Consider the following 23,982-nt stretch of genomic DNA (forward strand, 5'->3'; position numbering starts at 1 on the left):
GAACACAGAGTAATCTCAACTCGTCCAGCGAGATGGAGATTCAGAAAAAAATAAAACAAAAAAACAGGGATCAGTATCAACGGATACTGAAAAGGAGGTATCGGTACTCATTGTCAAAAAAAATAAAAAATAATATCTGGACATCCCTAATAAAAACAAAAGTAAAAAAATAAATAATAATAATAAATAAAGGGCAATTACATGAATTCGAAATATTTTTTCACAAGTCTAGGGTTCTGTGTTTTCATATTTGAAAATATCAGCCTTAAGATCATCAATCAATCAACCATCAATCGATATTACAAAATGTAATATACAGAGTAGAGGTCGACCGATAGTGGATTTTGCCGATACCGATAACTAAGGTGGTTGAATAGGCCAATGACCGATTAATCGGCCGATAGTTTTTAAAACCGATTTATAGAATGTAAAAAAAAATCTTAGTTTGTAATTAGAATTATAATTAATTATACGTTTTTCCATAATACGAGGGGCACAGACAGAGACTACAAGAGTCCAAATTGGAAAAAAATCCAGATTCAGTCTATAGTGCAACTGTAGTCCAGTTATAAAAAAAAAGAGGACTTTTAACTATAAACGAGCCCGAAATACACACTTATTTCAGCACTCTTATTTTGAAATGATGGAGAATTGGTTCAGTTAGAATGCTCTATTTGAGTATTTACCAAATTACCAAATTATAGCATATATTCACCAGACTGAGTATTTTATATATCACCAGGTGAGTTTTTTTCGGAGACACAATGTATGTGCTGCGGGACACATTTCTGTATAGTCGCATTTTTCATTGCATGCTCTCACTTCAATTTAGAACACTTGATTTATCTAATCAAAATAACAAAATATATAGATGAGAATAAAAATATGGATGAATAAATTTTTTTATTAAATATATCGGCAACTATCAGCATAGATTTTTACAGATAACCGATAGTTCCAAAGAGCAACTATCGGCACCGATTAATCGGTAAAACTAATATAATGGTCTATCTCTAATACAGAGTCTTTTTCTGCTTTTTCCATAGTTACTGGACTACTGTGTGTACTGTTGTTATTTCCTTCATCCTAATGTATTATAATTTATTTGTGCAAACAGTTACTAAAATTGGAAGACTAAACAGAAACAAGAAGAAAGTGCTATCTACCATCAAAAAACACACAAACTCTTATTTTATAAAGATTTTTTAAAAGTTTTTAAAGACGTTTTGCGTAAAAGTTTAGAGAATAAATATAATGATAAATAAAAGTTAATTCATTTTTTTAGCTGATTTAGTAAATGTCATTTAATATTTAATTAAATTGTGTGATATATCGCCCTGTCGGCCACCCTGCTCTCTGGATATCGTTTTACCTTTAAAAAACTCATAAAGGTCGACCTCTAATTATAACATATTGTAATACATGAAAAAAGCACAGTAAAATTAATATTCAGTATATATTTTATGTGTATATATTTATGTTAGTCAATAAACAACACAAGTCTAAAATGTAAACACTTTAGTCATATTTAAGCATTTTTTAATTAACTTATAACTAAATTAACTTTTAAAATAACTATGCCCCTAAGGAACTGTTTTTAAATGCATGACTATATAAGTTAAAAACACTAGGAGTTAAACTCCAGGTACTTGCATACCAGGCTTGCTCGACTCTGTCACTTTCTGTGTATTCTTCATGAGCTGAACTTGAGCTAATGAGCTCTTACATTCATACAGATGGGATCATCACAGACGTTGTGTTATTGTGACCAAATCAGACCAGAAAATGGCACGCAAACTTTTTTAACTTCTGTATGAGAGATGTTTATGGTGATGTACCGTTAGGCGTGTGTACTCGCCGGTCACACATCAGACTCGCCAGTGTCTGGCAATGAATCGTGGATAAAATCTATTTAAATGTCCGGGAAAGCCAAATTTGGCATTATTTGTGTTGACTTAAGACCTGTATACATTATTCCTGAGACTTGGCATGGATCAAAAGCAAACATTGACATTTTTCTTGATATTGTTTCATCGCCATTGCTTCCCCACGATGATGGTCCCAAATATGCCGACTGTGAGTAAAAAGCCACTTAACTGAAACAGGTTAATAGACTAAGTGCAGCTGAAGTAATATGATCCACAACTAACAGATTCAACACATCAACTGGTGGCAGAACTTGTTGACTAGTCAGTGCAACTCCTGCTACACTGGTGTCACATGACTTGACTATGTTAAATGTTTAATGGGCTATTTGTTTCGGATTAAAAATGTTACTTAAAAAAATAGTATGTGTAGCATGGTAGTATGCTGTTCTGAACATAGCCCTGTCAGTTGTCTTTAGCTCTGCTGCTGGTCAAAGTTCAGAGGTCACTGAGAAGTATGGTGGTTTCTGTACTCAAGTTTTTTTTTTATGATCCGCCCTTAGTGAGTGCCAGGACTCTGTAACCATGACCATCCTCAGACACATGTCGGTACGTATTGAACACATTTCCATCAGTACTTCCTGTTATTTCCTGTTACTTGGACTTTAAATTTTAATCTTGTATCTTGAAAGTTCTTAGATAAAGGTATCAGAGTCAGGAAAATGTTTTTTTTCTTGCAGAATCCTAAGTCATCATTCATGTCAGCAGAGAAGAGAGCTCATCTGAGAAGAAATCCTGTTAAAGTGCGCTTTGCAGAAGAGGTTGTCGTCAACGGACACACTCAGGTAAGGACAAAACACACAAACACATTCAACTCTCATGCATTCCCTGGTCAGGCTTACAATGTGTCCTAACCAGGCCATAACCATTTTAAGGCCTATTAGAGAGCAAATATTCACTGCGATCAACAAATCAAAATTGAATTGAAACAATGCATTGCTATGGATCTATTCACTCCATGGAAGAACATTTGTGAGATGAGAGAACAAGGCTATTTTTTTCCATAGACTAGGTTAATTTGTTTTTCTTCATCTGGTCAGTGAATAAAGAAATATTTCACTGACGACATTAAAAGTGCGTGATGGGTGTGAGCGGTTGCTGCAGAGCTTCTTTGATGCACTGTTTCCCTTCAGGATCATGGGTAGTGTAGTTCTTCACCATAAATTGGTGCAAGTTCTGCATCATATATACAGTATACATATATGCAGTTGAAGTCAGAAGTTTACATACACTTAGGTTGAAGTCATTAAAACTAATTTTTTAACCACTCCACAGATTTAATATTAGTTGTTTAGAGACAGATGGTTTCACTTTTAATTGACTATATTACAATTCCAGTGGGTCTGCAGTTTACATACACTAAGTTAACTGTGCCTTTAAGTAGGCTTGTCAAGCCTATTAGCTTCTGATAGGCTAATTGGCTAATTAGAATCAGTTGGAGGTGTACCTATGGATGTATTTTAAGGCCTACCTTCAAACTCAGTGCCTCATTGCTTGACATCATGGTAACATCAAAAGAAATCAGCCAAGACCTCAGAAAAAAAATTGTGGATCTCCACAAGTCTGGTTCATCCTTGGGAGCAATTTCCAAATGCCTGAAGGTACCACGTTCATCTGTACAAACAATAGTACGCAAGTATAAACACCATGGGACCACGCAGCCATCCTACCGCTCAGAAAGGAGACACATTCTGTCTCCTTCAGATGAACTTATTTTGGTGCGAAAAGTGCAAATCAATCCCAGAACAACAGCAAAGGACCTCGTGAAGATGCTGGAGGAAACAGGTAGACAAGTATCTGTATCCACAGTAAAACGAGTCCTATATCGATATAACCTGAAAGGCTGCTGTTGGGCCTCATGTATTCAGATAGAAGACAAAGGCAGGCCTAACAGTCATAAAAACATTCCTCAAGCCCCCACCTTCTAAGTCGTAAATTTTACTGATAAAAATCGTGCCAAAATCAAACAAAGGGAGTCCAAAACAGACTACAAATCCAGGAAGCCTTGCTCACTAAAGGATCGAGCTCTCAACTCCTATTGGATGAGGCACACAACAGAACGTCCCTCAAACATGACATCATTAGGAGTTCAAATAATTCTGAAATGCTAAAAGAATTAGCTTCCAGCGACTTAGTTCACCGAATACGGACATAGCTTTTTGCTGCTCTCCGGTGCAACCTCGTGGCTTAAGGAAGTAATGTCCGACTTGAAACTGTGGCCATACAATCTCCATCTCGCTGGACGAGTTGAGATTACTCTGTGTTCAACCGAACACTCTAACAGATCCGAAGGAGACCGCTGAGCAATTCGCATCTTCATCCGTTTGCCTACAGAAGTGAAGAGATTAAAGATTTCTCTTCCATCTTCAATCAAGTCGACATTTCTGAGTTCTCTGCCAGCCCGCCGAGAATCAACAGCTGTACCGCCCGCCGACAGCGCGAGGAAACGGCCCCCCGTCATCACCTGAGCCTCAAGGAACCGGGTTAAAGGACGGAGGAAAACACGTTCTACCTGTGTCCTCATGTGATTCAAGTAAGAGGTTTACGTCTGGGCAGAGATAGAATATTATAGCGTGTTATTCTTGTGTTTCAAGGTTTTTGCTTGTACAGTTTACGGACCGCCATGTCCGCTCATTATTAATACTCAGGGTATTCATTAACGAATTTGTTTGCTGTATTGTGGTCCAACCAGATTGGATTGTTGTGCATTTTCGCCATCGCGGGTGAGACAGAAACTGAGTTCATCCATTAAAGAGTCAAATAACACAGGACTTTTACGAGCCCTGCTCGTAAAACCGCGTCTCTGAGTGATGAACACGGCTGCTTTATCTCCAGCTATCGCGAACTCAGCTTTCGGGCTGTCACTTAATAATCTCTCTCTCTCTCTCTCACTAACCACACTGACACACACACACACACACACACACACACACACACACACACACTGATACACATACACCTTATGTGTTATAGGATTATTTTTATTTCCATATCTAATCATATCACTGTTTAGTTTGTAGTTGTAAGTCGGAAGTTTACTGACTGCATTGTATTAATTATTAATTTATATTACTGCATAAATAAATTTTGTTTATATTACAAAGAGAAGTGTTTTGGTTTGTTTTGCATACGCCTGTGTCATGCTGACGGGATGTCAGTGCTCGGATTCAAACGTTCATTCATTGTTTTTTTTTTTCCCGAAAATCGATATTCTTCGGATGCCGATTTTCCTAAGAAAACAATCTAATATTGAGACTGTTTTACTATCTGGTTATTAGTCCCTGATTTCAGGGTGGTGCCCCGTCAATGTTAATCCTTATTAACATTCTATTGATTTTTGATAACTGATAATTATCTTTGATGATTGAATTTGAATGATCAATAAGCTAGTGTTAATTTTAATTAATGTTTCATCGATGTTAACAATTAACGACTATCTTTGATAATTGTTGATTTAAAGGATTAAAAAAAAGACTAACATTGATTCTCATCAATGTTCTATTGATTTTAATAATTAGTAATTATCTTTGATAACTATTGATTTTAATAATTAGTAATTATCTTTGATAATTATTAATTATTGCTAATAACCAAACTTGCTCCTAAATGTAGCACACTACATTTACTGGAGCCCCATATGAGGTTTTAATGAGTTCGATCCAATTAATTAATTTAAATATTGATTAATATCTACAGAAATAATTATTAATTATTTCTGATAGTAACACTGATCTAAACAACCAGTAAAGCCCTACACTGCTTAGGGAGGAAGAAGCCACTGCTCCAAAACTGCCATAAAAAAGCCAGACTGCAGTTTGCAAGTGCACATGGGGACAAAGATCTTACCTTTTGGAGAAATGTCTTCTGGTCTGATTACCTGCAGGGTTCCAGCAATGTCTCCAACTTCTGCATTGGCTAGTGCACTATCAATCAAAGACACTGTGACAGAACCTTGAAGACAGCAGCAGTGTTTACGTTAGCCGTTAATCAGTACCGCCACTCCCTATACACATATTACACAATCTGCGTTGGGCACCAACTCCCTAGGGGGGCACCAGAATCTCCACCGGCTGCCCTTACTCGCATGTTATATGTTATTCAAGGACCCGGTAGCAGTCGCGGAACACAGATGATCGCCTCGCGCTCACACTTTCACTTTGTGCTGCACCACTCGTCGCAGTGCAAGGCTGGTGTTCAAATGAATGGCAGATGTTTTGCCGCTGTAATGGTGTTACAATGTTAGGAGCTCTATTTGTGCTTTGTGGGCATGTTCTACTGCTATTGATAAAATGCTTGGCACTTGCCTCAGCATAATGTCTCCCACCATCTGTTTTCCCAACTGCAATGCATGTGACATTAGCGGCGTTTGCGTGAATTGACTCGCTTCTCATGAACTACGGTATATTCAAAGGGTCATATTATGCGTTAACGGCATTAAAAATTTTTTTGCGTTAAACGAATTTTGCATTTGCGTTAATGTGTTAATAACATATATATAATATATATACAGTGTATATATATAATATATATATATATAGATATATATATATATATATAGATATATATGTATAATGTATATATGTACACACACTGATGAGCCAAAACATTATGACCACTCACAGGTGAAGCGAATAAAGTTAATCATCTCCTAACAAGGCCACATGTCAAGGTCTGGGTAGATTAGATGGTAAGTGAACAATCAGTTCTCGTAGTCAACATGTTGAATGCAGGAGAAATGGTAAAGACCTGAGCGACTTTGACAAGGGCCAAATATTTATGATCAGACGACTTTAGAGCATCTCTGAAATGGCAAGGCTTGTGGGGTTCTCAGCAGTGGTGAGAACCTACCGACAGTGGTACGAGGAGGGTCAAACCACAAACCAGCGACAAGGTGTTGGGCGCCTAAGGCTCACCATTGCGCGAGGGCAACGAAGGCTATCCCGTCTAGTCCGAACCGACAGAAGGTTTACTGTGGCACAGAAAGTCACAGAAAATTTTAATGATAGTTACGGGAGGAATGTGTCACAACATACAGTGCAGTGCACCCTGTTGCATATGGGGCTGCTTAACCGCAGACCGGTCAGAGTTCCCATGACCACTGTGGACCCCTATCCACAGTCAAAAGCGCTTACAATGGGAACATGAGTGTCGGTACTGGACCCTAGAGCAGTGAGAGAAGGTCGCCTTGTCCAATGAGTCCCATTTTCTTTTACATCACATGGACGGCCGTTTACGTGTGTGCCGTTTACCTGTGGAAGTGACCTACCTAAACATTGTTGCAGACCAGGTACACTCCTTCATGGCAATGGTATCCCCTGATGGCAGTGGCCGCTTTCAGCAGGATAATGCTCCCTGCCACACTGACACATTGTTCGGGAATGGTTTGAGGAACATGATGAAGAGTTCAAGGTGTTGCCCTGGCCTCCAAATTCCCCAGTTCTCAATCCGATTGAGCACCTTTGGAATGTGCTGGAACAACAAGTCCGATCCACGTCGGCTCCACCTCGCAACTTACAGGACTTGAAGGATCTGCTGCTAATGTCTTGGTGCCAGATACCACAGGACACCTTCAGGGGTCTTGTAGAGTCCATGTCTCGGCAGGTCGGAGCTGTTTTGGCGGCTCGCGGAGGACCAAAAGAATATTAGGCAGATGGTTATAATGTTTTGGCTCTTTGGTGTATATGTTAGTGCTGTCAGTTGATTAAAATATTTAATCGTGATTAATCACATGATTTTTCATAGTTAATCGCGATTAAATGCAGATTTTGAAAGTGCTGAAATTTGACTTTATATAGATTCCTTTTCCTGTCAAAACTGGTGCATAACAATAATGTTTTATTACCATTTTCCAAACAAAAGCATTTCATAGTATAAAGACAGAAATGCACTACAGATCAAGTAATATTCGATTTTTCCCAAAGTCTAAGTGGGAAGTTAACTATTTGAAATATATAGTCCATGTAGATTGCATTTTCTTTGCAATGGGCATGAAATCTCTTAAACCCTCATTCTTCACAATATTAATAGTGGTTATCCACTTTGCTACAGCAATCGTGAAGCCGCATTTACATGATTTGCCACTTTGAACTCCACATGAAAAGCGCTTGCAATTCATTTGAATTGTCTGGAACACTACGCCTGGGGAAATGTTGATGCTTTAGCAGGTCATGTGAATACGGCTTATCACGAGTCCCATCTGGGTTTTTGTTCAAATGGAATCACTGTTGTGTGTGTGTTTGAGGTGTGTGTGTCAATGCGATGACCCCGGACACAGCACAAACGTTCACAGAGCTGAATAAAATGTCAGAATGTAATGTGAAAATTGGTAAATGTGTTAATCACGATTAAGAAAAATTAACGCATTAAACATTTTAAATTAATCGCATGCATTAACGTGTTAATTTTGACAGCTCTGATATTTATATTTACATAAGCAATTACGACAAGTAACAAGCAAGCAGAGCAAAATAAGTGATATATGATTAAAATACAATTACCAACAATTATTTAATGGTACACGATAATGGTACACCACTATTATTGTCATCATAGCGCAATATATTCCCATATCACACTATCTCTACAGTATACCACTGCTTTACAATTAGTGACAAACACTTTATTGACAAAACAGTATGATGAATCTCCTAAGCAATGTTTCTTTCATTGTTTACAGGGAAACTCTCTTCTCTTCCTACCCAACGTTCTGAAGGTTTACTTGGAGAACGGCCAGACCAAAGCCTTCAAATTTCACAAGACCACCACTGTCAAGGTCTCACACTGTGTATTTTACTGTACTTTACACTGACCCCCAAAATGCAATATAACAATACAACCACAAGAAGTCATCTTTCTCATCATGCATGCACCATACACAGAGGAAAAGTTGTGTGGATGTTGTATTAATTTTACTGTATCTCTATGTCCAGGATGTAGTGTTGACTCTAAAAGAGAAGCTGTCCATTCGCTCGATTGAGCATTTCTCACTGGTGCTGGAACAGCAATATAACAACACCAAACTACTATTACTGCACGAGGAGGAGCTTATACAGAAGGTAAAACACACTGTATTGCATCACCTGCAATGTCTTGCTCTCAAGTAGCATTGTGAAGTCATTTTAGTGATCAGTTAATTTGGACAGTTCAATTCAATGAACTGGTCTTAAAAGAAAAAGTGCTTCACCAATTCACTAAATATTTCGACAATGGAGCATGGACTCAATCATTACATGAACCATCCAAACAAACAGATTCACTAAAGTGAATCAGACTTCCAAACACTATGTAGTATGAAAGACAGTTTAGGAGAGGACACTTTTTTTATAGCAGTTTTCTTGGCTGTAAAGATGTTTGCATAATAGAATGACAAAAAACATCAAAGTACTAGCATTTTGTTGCTGCTACAAAAAGTTAGTAATTAGAAAAGCTACACTATTTTCAGATCCGCTGAACTACTGTCATGCGACTGGAAAATGTAGTTAAAGTTCAGTATATTTTTTGTTAAGCTGGCATTAGCAGTTTTTATGTTAATATGGCAGTAATCTTGGACTTATTGCACACTGATACCTGTGGTGTGGATCCAGCATCATGCAAATCCAATGGTTTTTGTTTAGCGATGCCATTCTAGAAACACACTATTCGCAGTCAGCCATGATAAATTTATTCTGGGAGTGAAAGTGTCCAATAATATGGGGGTTACCGAGATAAAATATATTTGGCTGGTCATGTGATCTCAACATGGCAGCTCCCATGAGGCAGCCTTGTTCCATGTTGGGCTTGGCGATATGGCCAAAAACATTATCACAATATTAATTTTCATATCGTTTTATATTTAATTTATCACAATATACATTTCATACCATTAATGTGGAAGGAAATGCATTCCACATGTTTGTTAGACCTGAAAAATGTATGTAAACATAACTTGTAAACTTCAAAGGGTAAACTACCTTTTAATTTGAGTTCAAAAAGTATACTCAGTTTAGGATTTAATCCTACATAAGGTGTGTAACCACTTTTCGATGAAATTTTGCCCTTCAGCAGACGTTTGACCACTGAAAGACTTTCTGTGATGCTCCACACTTCAGCTCAGTAGGTGGCGGTAATGCACCATTAACTGGATTGCCGACCGCAAATAAACATCACAAGAAGAAATACTTTCTTGCCTGTGTCAAAAGATTAACAGACATGACAGCGCTATGGATCATGACTTTTTTTAAAGTAAATAGACAGCAATGGTGTTGATGTCGGAGTTGCTGTTGTGTTCAATCAATAGATGTCTTGTCTATCTAACATTGATGTCTTGTTCGGTGCATAACGATAAACATATTAGCTGGATAGCTAGGTGCTAGCTACCAGCTTCCTAGCCTTATTACTGGTATATATGACAGCAGGGCTATGTAGCCACTAGCCAGCTAATACTTCCTAACCGGCTGATTTAATGACTGTGATTCAGGAAATTAGTCAGGTGTATAACTTTGCCGAACTGCTTGCGTTTTTAGTGAAACGCACCTGATCCGATCGTCTATGTAGAGCCTAGGCTAAATATCAAAAATTACTCAGAAGTCTATCATCGATATCCAGGAATTTTTTTCTCGATAAAACAATATCGATATTTATCGCCCAGCCCAAGCTCCATGTATTTCGGTTATTTTATTATTAGTGCTCGTCCATAGGCATTCAGTCTATTCTGTGAGCCCACAGACCTTACACAGTGTTTTGCAGAATATCTCGGCCTCTGAGTGGACTAGAATCTTAATCTAGCGTTGGTAAACTGAGATCCTCAGCTTTGCGATGATGTATACCAAAACATTATGACCACCTGCCTAATATGATGTTGGTCCTCCGTGTGCCGCCAAAACAGCGCCAACCCATTGAGGCATGGACTCTACAAGACCCCTGAAGGTGTCCTGTGGTATCTGGCACCAAGACATTAGCAGCAGATCCTTCAAGTCTTGTAAGTTGTAATTGTTGGTCCAGTATATCCCACAGATGCTCAATCGGATTGAGATCTGGGAAATTTGGAGGCCAGGGCAACATCTTGAACTCTTTATCATGTTCCTCAAACCATTCCTGAACAACGTGTGCATGTGGATGCATTATCCTGCTGAAAGAGGCCACTGCCATCAGGGAATAACATTGCCATGAAAGGGTGTACCTAGTCTGCAACGATGTTTAGGTAGGTGGCATGTGTCAAATTGACATCCACATGAATGGCCGGACCCAGAGTTTCCCATCAAAACATTTCCCAGAGCATCACACTCCCTAAACCGGCTTGTGGTCTTCCCACAGTGCATCCTGGTGCCATCACTTCCTCAGGTAACATGGCCGTCCACGTGACGTAAAAGAAAACAAGACTCATCGGACAAGGCGACCTTCTTCCACTGATCCGATGCTCACATGCCCATTGAAGGCACATTCGACGGTGGACAGGAGTCATCATGGGCACTCTGACTGGTCTGCAGCTATGCAGCAGGGTGCAATGCACTGTGTGTTGTGACACATTCCTCCCGTAACCATCATTAAAATTTTCTGACTTGTGCCACAGTAGACCTTCTGTCGGGTCCGACCAGATGGGATAGCCTTCATTGCCCTTGCGCATCGATGAGCCTTGGGTGCCCAACACCCTGTCGCCGGTTTGTGGTTTGTCCGTCCCCTGACCACTGTCGGTAGGTACTCAAAAATGCTGACTGGGAGCACCCCACAAGCCTTGCTGTTTCAGAGATGCTCAGACCCAGTCGTCTAGCCATAACCATTTGGCCCTTGTCAAAGTCGCTCAGGTCTTTACTCCTGCCCATTTCTCCTGCATTCGACTATGAAAAACTGATTGTTCGCCTACCATCTTATCTACCCAGACCTTGACATGTGGCCTTGTTAGGAGATGATCAACATTATTTGCTTCACCTGTGAGTGGTCATAATGTTTTGGCTCATCAGTGTATATTTTATCATAGTCAAGAACATATTTTGGCAATTTGTTTACCATGCTTTTCTGCTTGATTGCATATTTTGTTCTGGGCATCTGAGACATAACATTGGATTGTTCACCAATGCAAGCTCATAGACAAGTAGAAAATAGCTTTGTAAATTTGTATAATAACTTGTAGCAGTTACTAATGTTTGTAATTGCATTAATGCTTGATCCTGCAGTACTTTTCTTTCACAATGCAAGTGAATTGCTCTAAAAGTTCTAAAAACACGAGCTCATGAGCCCTGTGCATGCACAGATCAGCGCATCACCCGTTTATTCTTAAGCATGTTCTTAACCATGTTTATCTGTCTTAATTGCAGCCTTTTGCAGTTTTCTAATCGTATATGACCATGTTGCCATTTTGGTGTTACTTTGATTAATTGTGCGGCCCTGAAGGATCATGAAATTAGTTAACTGATGAGCTATGTATGAAACTTAATGGCCAAATAAAAAGCACAAAATCATCACGATATTGCCTAATTTTATGTCGTCGGCAATGTCATCGCGATTATAATTCGATATATCGCCTAGCCCTATAGACAATACTTGCTTGGGAAAAAAAAATGACTGAGTGCACCTTTAAGTTAGTAACATCACTACTTTTTAGTTTGTTTCTCCCCAACAGTGATAACTTTTATACTATGCTGTTACAGGTGGTGCAGAAGAAGGATTCTCATGACTACAGATGTCTGTTTAGAGTCTGTTTCATTCCCAGAGACCCAGTGGATCTCATGCAGGATGACCCGGTGGCCTTTGAGTACCTCTTTCAACAGGTAACACACTTACCTCAACAAAAATAAAGCAATGCTTTAAAGGAACAATTTACCCCAAAAAAGAAAATTGTCATCGTTTATTGACCCTCATGTTTCAAACCCATATGGCTTTCTTTCTACCATGGAACACAAACGGAGATAAAAAAGAAAGTCATACGGGTTTGAAACAACATGAGGGTCAGTGAATGATGACAGAATTTTCTTTTTTGAGTGAACTACACTATTTAAAACCACTGTGTGTATTTGTGCGTGCTTGTAGAGTGTGGGAGATGTGTTACAGGAGCGGTATGCCATTGAGATGAAATGTAACACAGCGCTGAGACTAGCCACTCTACACATGCACGAGAAACTGGCAAGCTGCGGACAGACCACAAGAGCATCTGTAAAGGCCATTGTGTAAGAGTGCACACACACATGAAAACACTTGTTGTGCGTCCTGAAATAATATCCACAGTCTAATGCGTGTGTATCTGTGTATCGCAGTAAGGAGTTTGGCTTAGAGAGTTTCATCTCTCCCACACTGCTGAGGAACATGAGAGAGAAAGACCTGCGCAAAGCTCTCAACCACCACATGAAGAAGATCCAATCACTGCTGGAACCACAACAGAAGGTGCATTATTGTTATTTATTTATTATGTGTTTTAATCTCCTGCCTTAAAACTGTGCCCTGCACAATAACAGCATAATGGCAAAATAAGCCTGGTAGGTCTACTCTATTTAATATGCAATGATGACATCCTAACCCAGTAGGGAATTTACTTACATGAAACATAGGCTTGTCAGCTTTATGTTAATATTTTCACTCAACATTTTATCCAGCATTTGAATTTATCAGACATTGGGACTCTAACAGAAACTTATGAACAGTCGTTTTGTTCATTCATGAAATAGTTCACCCAAAAATGAAAATTCTCTCATTGTTTACTTACCCTCATGCCATCCTGACATGAATGACTTTTTTTCTTCTGCTGAACACAAACAAAGATTTTTAGAAGAATATTTCATCTCTGTACATCCATACAATGCAAGTTGTAAACAAAACTTTGAAGCTCCAAAAAGCATATAACGGCTGCATAAAAGTAATCCATACGCCTCCAGTGGTTTAATTCATGTCTTCAGAAGCGATCTAATCAGTTTAGGGTGAGAACAGACCAAAAAATGACATGATTTCAAGCTCAATTACACTTCCTAGCACTATCTCGCTGCACATGCGTCAAGCACTAGGAAGGGTAATCAAGACTGCAATGGCAAGATGTAAAGTGAAAAAATAAGTTGTGCCCTTCACTTCTCTTTGTCTCTTTTTCCATCCTTTCTTTCCTCTACCGATACCTAAGCCAGAGTTTAGATTCTTTAAAGAAATCGCTCACTCACTGTATATGTGCTGTCTGTGCGATCAATAATCGATATATCGATATTTTATGACATCCCTACTATTTATACATGAGATTAATCACTATATCCACAACATATACTGTGTATAATATTACAATTTACATCTGCACAGACAATGAAGTGAATGAACATGTGAACTTGAACTAAGTTATGCGTTACTCTTAGTAACTTGTGTTGTAAATAGGCTGTTTTGTAAAAAAAAAACACGCTACACGCAATGCGATATCCTAAACTGGCTAATCACAGAAAATTAATAACAGTCTCTAAATCTTAAAAAATTCAGAATAAAGTAGGCTAACTTCTAAAGAGTAGCTAATACTTCATTATACATTATTTCAGGAGCTCAGGTTTTCACAACAAGGACAGTTTTAAAGTATTTTGTATTCAGCCTATCTTTTATGTTTCATGCATGTTTAAATAAAAATAGGGACCCAGTTTATATTAGGTGGCCTTAACTACTATGTAATTAATCATTTGATACAATGTATTTATGCTGTACATACATGTTGTTGCATTGTAATTACATTTTAAATACTTGCATTTAATTAGGGCCCAAGCACTGAAAGTGCAGAGTCGCCATGGTGAAGCAATACATTTATGGCAAAAAATGGAAAACAGGAAGTGCCTTATATCTTCTGTGTGCAATGTGTGATTTTGTTGAAAATGTAGCTGTATGTTTGGTAGTGGGGGCTGATCACATTTATGTGGCTATTATGGGTCATGGTCATAGCGCCACCAACTGGCAGCAGGAAGTATGGCACTTTTAACAGACTTCGAAATAAAATGTCAAAATATTGACTAATTTTAAATAACATTTTCATCAAAAGACTATAACTGTGATTAAAACTGTAAAAATTAGGGCTGTAACGGTTCAAATTTCTCACGGTTAGGTTTGTATCACAGTTTAAAGGCCACGGTTTCGGTACGGTTCGGTATTTGCTTTGTTCAGAAAAAAATTATTACTGCTAAATCCAAAGAATAATCTATTTGGTAAACACTTCAACAGGTTTTACAACAGTAACTATAGTTTAACCATGTTATTTGTGGTAAAATCATAGTAACCACAATATAAACATGGTTACTGTCATGGTTACAATATATAGTAAAATCATGGTTAATTGTATCAAAACCATGATTTTTGCTCAGAAAACCATGGTGACAGCAGTCATGATTACTACAATATTGCTATAGTAAAACCATAGTTAATTTTTGTCAGGGTCCTTAACTAAAAAAAAACATTTTATCTAATTAATAAATCAACATTTTAACCTAATACCTGCACTAATAAGGTACATGCACCAGCGTAAAGTGAACTTCAAACTCATCTCAACATATATTCAATATTCGGAAGCTGTACATTTTTATCTGTTTATTATACATTACTTTAAAAGGAATAACCTTGCTATTAAAATGGATACGAGAAGGTATGTTGTGATAATGCTGCTTGAGTATTTTAATCATACATGGAAATCCCACATGAACACCCCAAGCACTTTAGTTATTGTTTCATGTCTGTCTGAATTAGCACTGAGTGCTTGCTTCAAAATGGGAGCGTGTGCAGTTTCAGCTCACCTGCGGCTCTTTCCTTGGGTGTTGTCGGTGTAAATGATAAATCATGTATCAATGTATTACTATAACGGCATCTTAATGCCAATAGTCAAAGTACATTGTTGACACTCACAATAGATTACAGCCGCGCAAGGAAACAAGAAGAACTTGCGTGCGTGTTCTAAATAAACCCTCACGTGCTTTATTGACATTTACTACCGGTCAAAAGTTTTGAAACGCTTACTCAATCTTTATTATAATTTTTTTTTTTTCACATTTTAGAATAATAGTGAAGTCATCAAAACTATGGAATAACATAAATGGAACTATGGGAATTATGTTTTGACTAAACAAAATCCAAAATAAATCAAAACTGTGTTATATTTTAGCATCTTCAAAGTAGTCACCCTTTGCCTAGAATTTGCAGACATGTACTCTTGACATTTTCTCAACCAACTTCTTGAGGTATCACCCTGAGATGCTTTTTAAACAGTATTGAAGGAGTTCCCATCTATGTTGGGCACTTATTGGCAGCTTTTCTTTATTATTTGGTCCAAGTCATCAATTTTTGATTAATTCTTTTAATTACATTTTAGTTTTATAATGAAATAAATTAATACGGTAGCACAATTATATTTTTGTCTACAAAACTAATTTCAAACTTTTAAGCATACGCCTTCAGATCAAAAGATTTTTAAGATCATGAGAAACATTTCAGTCAAGTGTTTCGAAACTTTTGACCGGTAGTGTATATTACCAGTATACAGTGCTCGTGTCAAGCGATGTCTGCAAACAGTGCCTGTTTTGTAAACGTCTTTTGACCATCGCTGTTGTAATTGACTACAAAAAGAAAATGTTCCCAGAAAGGAGAAATGCAGGGGGCTTCTCTATCAGCGTTTCTTTTCTCCACTTGCCGTTTTCAACTACACACAACGTATGCAGAACAGTGATGTCATCAAGTTGACCCACATGAAACACAGGCTGAGTGTATCCATCTACAGATCCATTCAGGTGCATTAGCGGAGGATGTAACTGTCTGTTTGACGCTTTGTTTTCTTGACCAAAACTTGTGCTCCAGATGTGTCATTAAACATGAGGTGAACCGAACAGTAAACTTTTTTACCGAGAACCATTACACCCCCAGTAAAAATGTAACACTGCCGCTGAGAGCAAAACCAGTTCAAAAGTTCAAAACGACGCAAATCATGTAAATGTGACTTGAGAATAGCCACGATTAATATTGTTTAGGATGAGGGGGGAACCTGTGGTGACTAGTTCTTTCATTTAGTCAACCTCTCATTAGACTTTGGGAAACGTTTAATGTTAATTCAATTCGTGCTATTTTAGTGCATTTCTGTCTTTATACTGTGGAATACTTTGTTTGGAAAATGATAATAAAACATAATTTTTACATATTGTTTACTTTTCTAAGAAGAAACATTTTGACAGGAAAAAAAATACTAATTTTATACTAAATATAATATATATATATATATATACACACTACCGGTCAAAAGTTTTGAAACACTTGACTGAAATGTTTCTCATGATCTTAAAAATCTTTTGATCTGAAGGCGTATGCTTAAATGTTTGAAATTAGTTTTGTAGACAAAATATAATTGTGCCACCATATTAATTTATTTCATTATAAAACTAAAATGTAATTAAAAGAATTAATCAAAAATTGATGACTTGGACCAAATAATAAAGAAAAGCAGCCAATAAGTGCCCAACATAGATGGGAACTCCTTTAATACTGTTTAAAAAGCATCCCAGGGTGATACCTCAAGAAGTTGGTTGAGAAAATGTCAAGAGTACATTTCTGAAAATTCTAGGCAAAGGGTGACTACTTTGAAGATGCTAAAATATAACACAGTTTTGATTTATTTTGGATTTTGTTTAGTCACAACATAATTCCCATAGTTCCATTTATGTTATTCCATAGTTTTGATGACTTCACTATTATTCTAAAATGTGAAAAAAAAAAAATATATATATATATATATAATAAAGAATGAGTAAGTGTTTCAAAACTATTGACCGGTAGTGTGTATATATATATATTATAATATAATTATACTAAACCTTTTTATTGTAATTTTATGGTGATTTTGCAACCTTTTTTGAGGTTTGACATATCCAATCACCATTCTTTGCCATTGCATGAAAAAAAAAAAAAAACAGTACATTATCCGAAATGCCTCCATATGTGTCTCGCAGAAGAAAGAAAGAATGGCAGGGGGTTTAGTAAATGATAGAATGTTTTTTTGGGTGACCTTTTCCTTTAAAAAATCTTTTTCAACACCTCTCTGTCTCAGGTGATCTCTGTGTCTCAGGCCCGGTTGGCTTATCTGACCCAGATGGCAGAGCTGATGTCATACAGCGGGAGAAGCTACAACGCCACCATGCTGGTGAGAGAGTTCGGTCCATCTGCCACATTCAGCTCGAATAACAAACTAAATCTGCACAGCCCAGATATGTTCCCTTGCTTCTGTAACGGTTTTGTTAAATAATGTTTTGTTAGATAAAATCTTGTCAAGCATCCCCCCATTTTTAGGGGGATTTAAAAGTACTTTATATAAGCCGGTTGTTCTAGCTAGCCAGGGATTTGGATAAAATTGCAACATCTCTTGAAATTACATACAAAACAGACATGTATTCTTTGGTAAATACGGATGGGAATCATTTGGAATTTAAGGATTCTGGTTATTGTACAAAAACAGTGAAATGTAGGCTATTTGATACACTGATAATAATGATGGAAGACCATTTTTATTATTCTCAGTTATGGAAATGTTTGTGTTACAGCTACAGGACAGAGAGTCGTTGGTGAGTTTGCTGGTGGGAGCAAGATACGGGATCAGCCAGATCCTAAACCACCAGCTCAACATGATTTCCACCATCATAGATTTTCACTACATCACCAGAATAGAGGTGCTGGCAGAGTCCGACAGAGTCAGCATGGTCAAGATTTACCTACAGGACATCCAGGTGTGTAAACATCCACTGACTGATTCAGATAACTCTATCTGTAAGACACACAGGTTTGGTTAAATTCCCAGCCACAATAGGGGCCTGGGTAGCTCAGCGAGTATTGACGCTGACTACCACCCCTGGAGTCACGAGTTCGAATCCAGGGTGTGCTGTGTGACTCCAGCCAGGTCTCCTAAGCAACCAAATTGGCCTGGTTGCTAGGGAGGGTAGAGTCACATGGGGTAACCTCCTCGTGGTCGCGATTAGTGGTTCTCGCTCTCAATGTGGCGCGTGGTAAGTTGTGCGTGGATCGCGGAGAGTAGCATGTGCCTCCACATGCTGTGAGTCTCCGCGGTGTCATGCACAACGAGCCACGTGATAAGATGCACGGATTGACTGTCTTAGAAGCGGCAACTGAGACTTGTCCTCCGCCACCCAGATAGACATGAGTAACCGTGCCACCATGAGGACCTACTAAGTAGTGGGAATTGGGCATTCCAAATTGGGAGAAAAGGGGATAAAAAAAAAAATTCCCAGCCACAGACACAGAAAATGAGAGGGAACCGTTTTTCACCTCTAGCATATTTATGATTAGAGATCAACCAATTTTGCGTTGTTTTTTACAAACGATACTGATTCTTTTTATGTTAAAGTGTCCGATAACTGATATACAGAACCAATTGTTTTTTTATTATTTGAAATTGTATTTCTTCTTTTGACACAATGGTAAATAAAACATTATTAGACTACAACAATAAAAACATAATATAACTCTAGTATTTGTAGTAAACCATAGTAAGTTTTACTATAGTAACACCATGGTTAATATGTGGTATAAGTATGGATTTTTAAACCATGGTTTCCACAAAAAAAAAAAATATATATATTTTTTTAAATGCCATTATGAAAATGAACAATGGTTTCACTATAGTAAACCTCCAGTAACCATATAACCATTTTTTGTGGTAAGAACCATGGTTTTTAAAAACCATGGTACATGTGCCACAAATTAACCATGGTGTTACTATAGTGAAATTATTTGGCAGAATGACAATGGTTCTTATTACCATAGTTGTGGTTTTCCTGTATTATTACTATGGTTTTACAATGAAAATCATGGTTAAAATATTTTTACTGTTGTAAAACCATGGTAATTTTTGTTGTTACTTTGGTTTTACTACAAAAACCTTAGTTCAGCTATGGTTATTATAGTAAAACCATGGTTAATTTTCGTAAGGGATGGATAAAGGTATTTCGAGGGAAACCAAAATAATTCCGGGACTGAGGGAATGCAAAACTTATTACAAGGGAATGCAGAACATTTTGCAAGAGTGCTCAAAACTATTTTGAGGGAACGCAAAACTATTTCAGAAAATAAATTCCCTCTCTGTCCTATAATGGGCTCCTTAAAAAAAAAAAAAACATGACCAAAGTAGAACAGTGTGAATATCTGTAAAAATATCATTCTATTTCAGTCAAATGTCTATTTAGGGTATTAACATACAAAATCATACAAACTATCAGACCATCTCTCTTTTTCTCTCTTATAATGTCTAGCCTATAGCTGTATTAATGGAATCTGTAGCAGCGAAAGATTTGGCCTGTCTGCTGGCTGGATACTGCAAATTGCTAGTGGATCCCAACATCAACGTGTTCCGCTGGAGACCGAGACCTAAAATGCGACGCATTCTGGTGGAGGAAGGTACATCTGTTCTCTTAAACCTATCCCCATAGCAAGCGAAAAATGTTGCATCAGGTTGCATTAAGGAGAGTAGCTGAAGACGCGTGGCATTGAGTTGCGTCATGTCGCATCGTTCGCTTGTTGTGTTGACAGCTTCATTCATTATAAGATCATGATCCAAATAACCATTTATGGAGGGTTATGCAATATCAACTTTGTGTCGCACCCCTATGCGTTGCATACATAGCATATATTGTAGTTGTGCCACTAATTATGTTTTCATTTTTTCACATTGTGTTGTATCGCTTGCTTACACAGTGTCCTAACCAGATGTGCCACATTAGGTTGTCTGTCCAGACTAAAAGCAAAAATGCTGCCTAATGCAACACAATCACTTCAGAGCATATATAATGACAATGTTTACATGCACTTAAGAAAACGGTTTATTCCAGGGTTTCAAGCGGCATTCTGAAATGAGAATCCTTAATTCGTTTAAGGGATTAAGAGAAAATGCTTTAACACACCCAGGTTTCTCTCAGACTTAGGGTTACTATGACTTATGATGTCAGAGGATGCTGGAGAGTGCTCCATTTTAGTGTTCCTTGATTTAACAACACATTTGATATAGTTGATCGTTCAGTTTTTATTGATACATTAAAGAGATGGGTGGAAATATTTGGGGTAGCTTTAGACTGTTTTTTTTTTATTATTTGTCGAAAAGGACGTTTGTAGTATCTGTTGGAGATGAGATGTCCTTCTCCTCAACAATACATTGTGGTGTTCCGCAAGGATCCCTGTTAGGGCCAATTTAGTTTTCTCTATAAATGTTACCTTTTGGTTCTGTGATTCAAAAATACAACATAAATTTTAATTGCTATGCAGATGACATACAGTTATATTTGTCATTGAATCCCATTGATCTGTTTAGTTTAAATGTTCTTCAAGTGTGTATAGCAGATATAAAAAATTGGATGGCGTGTAATTTTCTACAGTTAAATACTGATAAAACATAATCGGTCATGGTTTAAAAAAAAAAAGTCAGATTGAGTCAGCTCTTAATCAGGTGGTCCTGAATATTCAGCAGGTGGTGAAAATTTTATTCAGGTAAGGACATTTTCCGAGGTGTGAAAGGTTTTGAATTTTAGGAATACAGAGAAGCTTATTCATACTTTTATTTCTTCTCGCCTAGATTATAGTAATGTGCTGTTTTCAACTTTAAATCAATGCACTTTAGCATGACTACAATCGGTGCAAAATGCTGCAGCTAGACTTTTGACACAAACTATGTCTTTTAATCATATTACTCCAGTTTTAGTCTCTTTGCATTGGTTACCAATTCATTTTAGGGTTGATTTTAAGATTTTATTAATTACATATAAAGCATTATATGGTTTAGCGCCAGATTATTTAGCAAAACTTTTAAGACCTTACAAAACAGTTAGACCTCTTAGATCATATTGTCATGAACTGTTGGCTGTTCCAAGATCCAGATACAAAACAAAAGGTGATAGAGAGTTTGTAGTGAAGGCCCCACGATTATGGAACAGCCTGCCCTGGGATATTAGATCTGCTGAATCTGTCTGTTTTTTAAGTCTCGTTTAAAAACTCATTTGTATAAACTTGCTTTTACAATGTACATTTTTTATTTTACCTTTGCTTTTTGCTGAGTGTGTTTTGATTTTATATTTTGTGAAGCACTTCATGCTAAATTGCTAAAAGGTGCCATATAAAGTTTTTATTACAGTTGTATTTTTAAATTCATAAAGTTTTGAAGATAATGCACTCTTTTTACATTCTATAGTTTACTTGTACATTTTATTTTACAAAACTAAATGTTTGTTTGGTATTTCCAGGGTACATTTCTCGATGTGGCAGCGATTCAGAAGACAGTTCAGAGGATGACTACGCCATGGAGGGTCTGCTGGACACTCAGCTGTCAGAGGACACTATGTCTAATCAAACCAATGATGGCACGGAAGAAGGAGAGGAAACAGAGGGGAAAACTGAAGCTGAAACAGAGAGGGTGAGAGTGATTGTAACGCATCCCTATTTAGAGGACGAAGGAAGCAAGGCGGGCAAGAGCGAGTCTGTCGGGGATGAGGATTATACAACAACAATGGACGCCTTTTTGGAGACGGGTTGGTACACCGACCCTCGAGTCAACAGCAGCTTCTCTAGCTTGTCTAGTAACTCGTTGAATGCACTGGAGGAAAGTATCAAAGCGGCCATTGGTGGGCTTGGCAAAAAGGATGACCCTCAGGAAGGGAAGTCCAGTTCTGGGACCACGAGGCTGGATGTCCATCATCCATACCTGCAGGAGGTGCCTGAGCGTTTGGATCAAAAGGGCAGTTTAAACAAATCTGTACGACTTTCCGACCTGTCCAATGATAATCACTTAGATCTACTCTACACTGACCCCTCCCAGTTGTCCGACAGCTTGTTAAGTCCACCTGCGGCCAGCGATGACGCATTGAGTGATAAGGAGGAGGACAATGAAGAAGTTGAAAATGGGAACTATGGTCGCATTTCCAGCATGTCAGCAGAATTTGAGGCTGTGTTAGCCTCTTGTAGCACCCACAGCATCAATGCAAAACTAGCAGGTGTGAATTTTCAAGCACTCTTCGCAAGGATTCACAACCATCCAGCATGTCGACAAGAGGGAAACATCTTTCCACACAACCAGACAAATGCAAATGAAGTTAAACGACAGGGACCTTCTTCAAAGATAACAGCACAGGCTGGGCTGAGGAAAACGTTGCCCTCAAATGTCCTTCAAAAAGCAAAAGACACAAGAGACAGTGGCACAGAATCCGAGGAAGAATTTTTTGATGCTCAAGATCGATTTACCCCTCCCATTACAGAGCAACGTCCCACAGGTCAGTGAACATTGTATTAATACCACTAAACATTTTTGTATTGCTAAAAGGGATGTTCCGGGTTCAGTACAAATTATGCTTTATTGACATCATATGTGACATAATGATTACTACAGAAAATCATTTTGAATCTAAAAATAGTGCTTACAGTCATGCACTTACAATGGAAGTAATCAGGCCCATGGACTTTGAGGGTTTAACAGCAAAAATACAAAGCTTGTATTTTTTTTTTTTAAATCAGTAGTGGTGGGACTCAGAGTTTGGGCTAGAAAAAAATCTTTTCGGTCACTCTGACAGACTAAGTTGTAAAATTTCCGTCATGGTCTATTTTTATCCGTCACACAAGTTTTCATCTCATAGTAGGTCTAAATGAAGATTTTTAGAAGAATATGTTTAGCTCTGTAGGTCCTCACAATGCAGGTGAATGGGTACCAAAATGTTGAAGGTCAAGAAAGCTTATAAAGGCAGCATAAAAGTAAACCATAATACTCCAGTGGTTCACAGTCTATATCTTCGATAGAATAGGGTTGGGAAAGAAATAAATCAATATTTAAGTCTTTTACCATAAATTCTCCTCCCTGCCCAGTAGGTGGCGGCATGCACTAAAAATGCGGATCGCCAAAAACAAAAGAATAATATGAAAGTGAAAGTGGAGATTGATAGTAAAAAAGGACTAAATATTTTGATCTCTTTCTCACCCACACCTATCATATCGCTTCTCAAGATATAGATTTACTAGAACCACTGGAGTCGTATGGATTACTTTTTTGCTACCTTTATGTGCATTTGGAGCTTCAAAATATTTGTACCCATTCACTAGAATTGTATGGACCAATAGAGCTGAG

At 37.8% G+C, this 23,982-nt stretch overlaps 1 protein-coding gene across 1 annotated transcript in view; it reads left to right on the forward strand.

Annotated features, from left to right (window-relative positions):
• The window catches only part of LOC127413303 (FERM and PDZ domain-containing protein 4-like), a 45,545-nt gene that overhangs the window by 12,924 nt on the left and 8,639 nt on the right, over window positions 1–23,982 (forward strand). The window contains exons 4-14 of the mRNA XM_051650312.1: window positions 2,429–2,474; window positions 2,606–2,710; window positions 8,602–8,697; window positions 8,855–8,980; window positions 12,548–12,667; window positions 12,927–13,063; window positions 13,151–13,277; window positions 17,926–18,018; window positions 18,416–18,598; window positions 20,138–20,282; window positions 22,115–23,137. Of these exons, the coding sequence (XP_051506272.1) occupies window positions 2,429–2,474; window positions 2,606–2,710; window positions 8,602–8,697; window positions 8,855–8,980; window positions 12,548–12,667; window positions 12,927–13,063; window positions 13,151–13,277; window positions 17,926–18,018; window positions 18,416–18,598; window positions 20,138–20,282; window positions 22,115–23,137 (2,201 nt within the window). The remainder of the gene's footprint in view (window positions 1–2,428; window positions 2,475–2,605; window positions 2,711–8,601; window positions 8,698–8,854; window positions 8,981–12,547; window positions 12,668–12,926; window positions 13,064–13,150; window positions 13,278–17,925; window positions 18,019–18,415; window positions 18,599–20,137; window positions 20,283–22,114; window positions 23,138–23,982) is intronic.

The sequence above is a fragment of the Myxocyprinus asiaticus genome, chromosome 22 (genome assembly GCF_019703515.2).
Source record: "Myxocyprinus asiaticus isolate MX2 ecotype Aquarium Trade chromosome 22, UBuf_Myxa_2, whole genome shotgun sequence".
In the NCBI taxonomy this organism is placed as follows: domain Eukaryota; kingdom Metazoa; phylum Chordata; class Actinopteri; order Cypriniformes; family Catostomidae; genus Myxocyprinus; species Myxocyprinus asiaticus.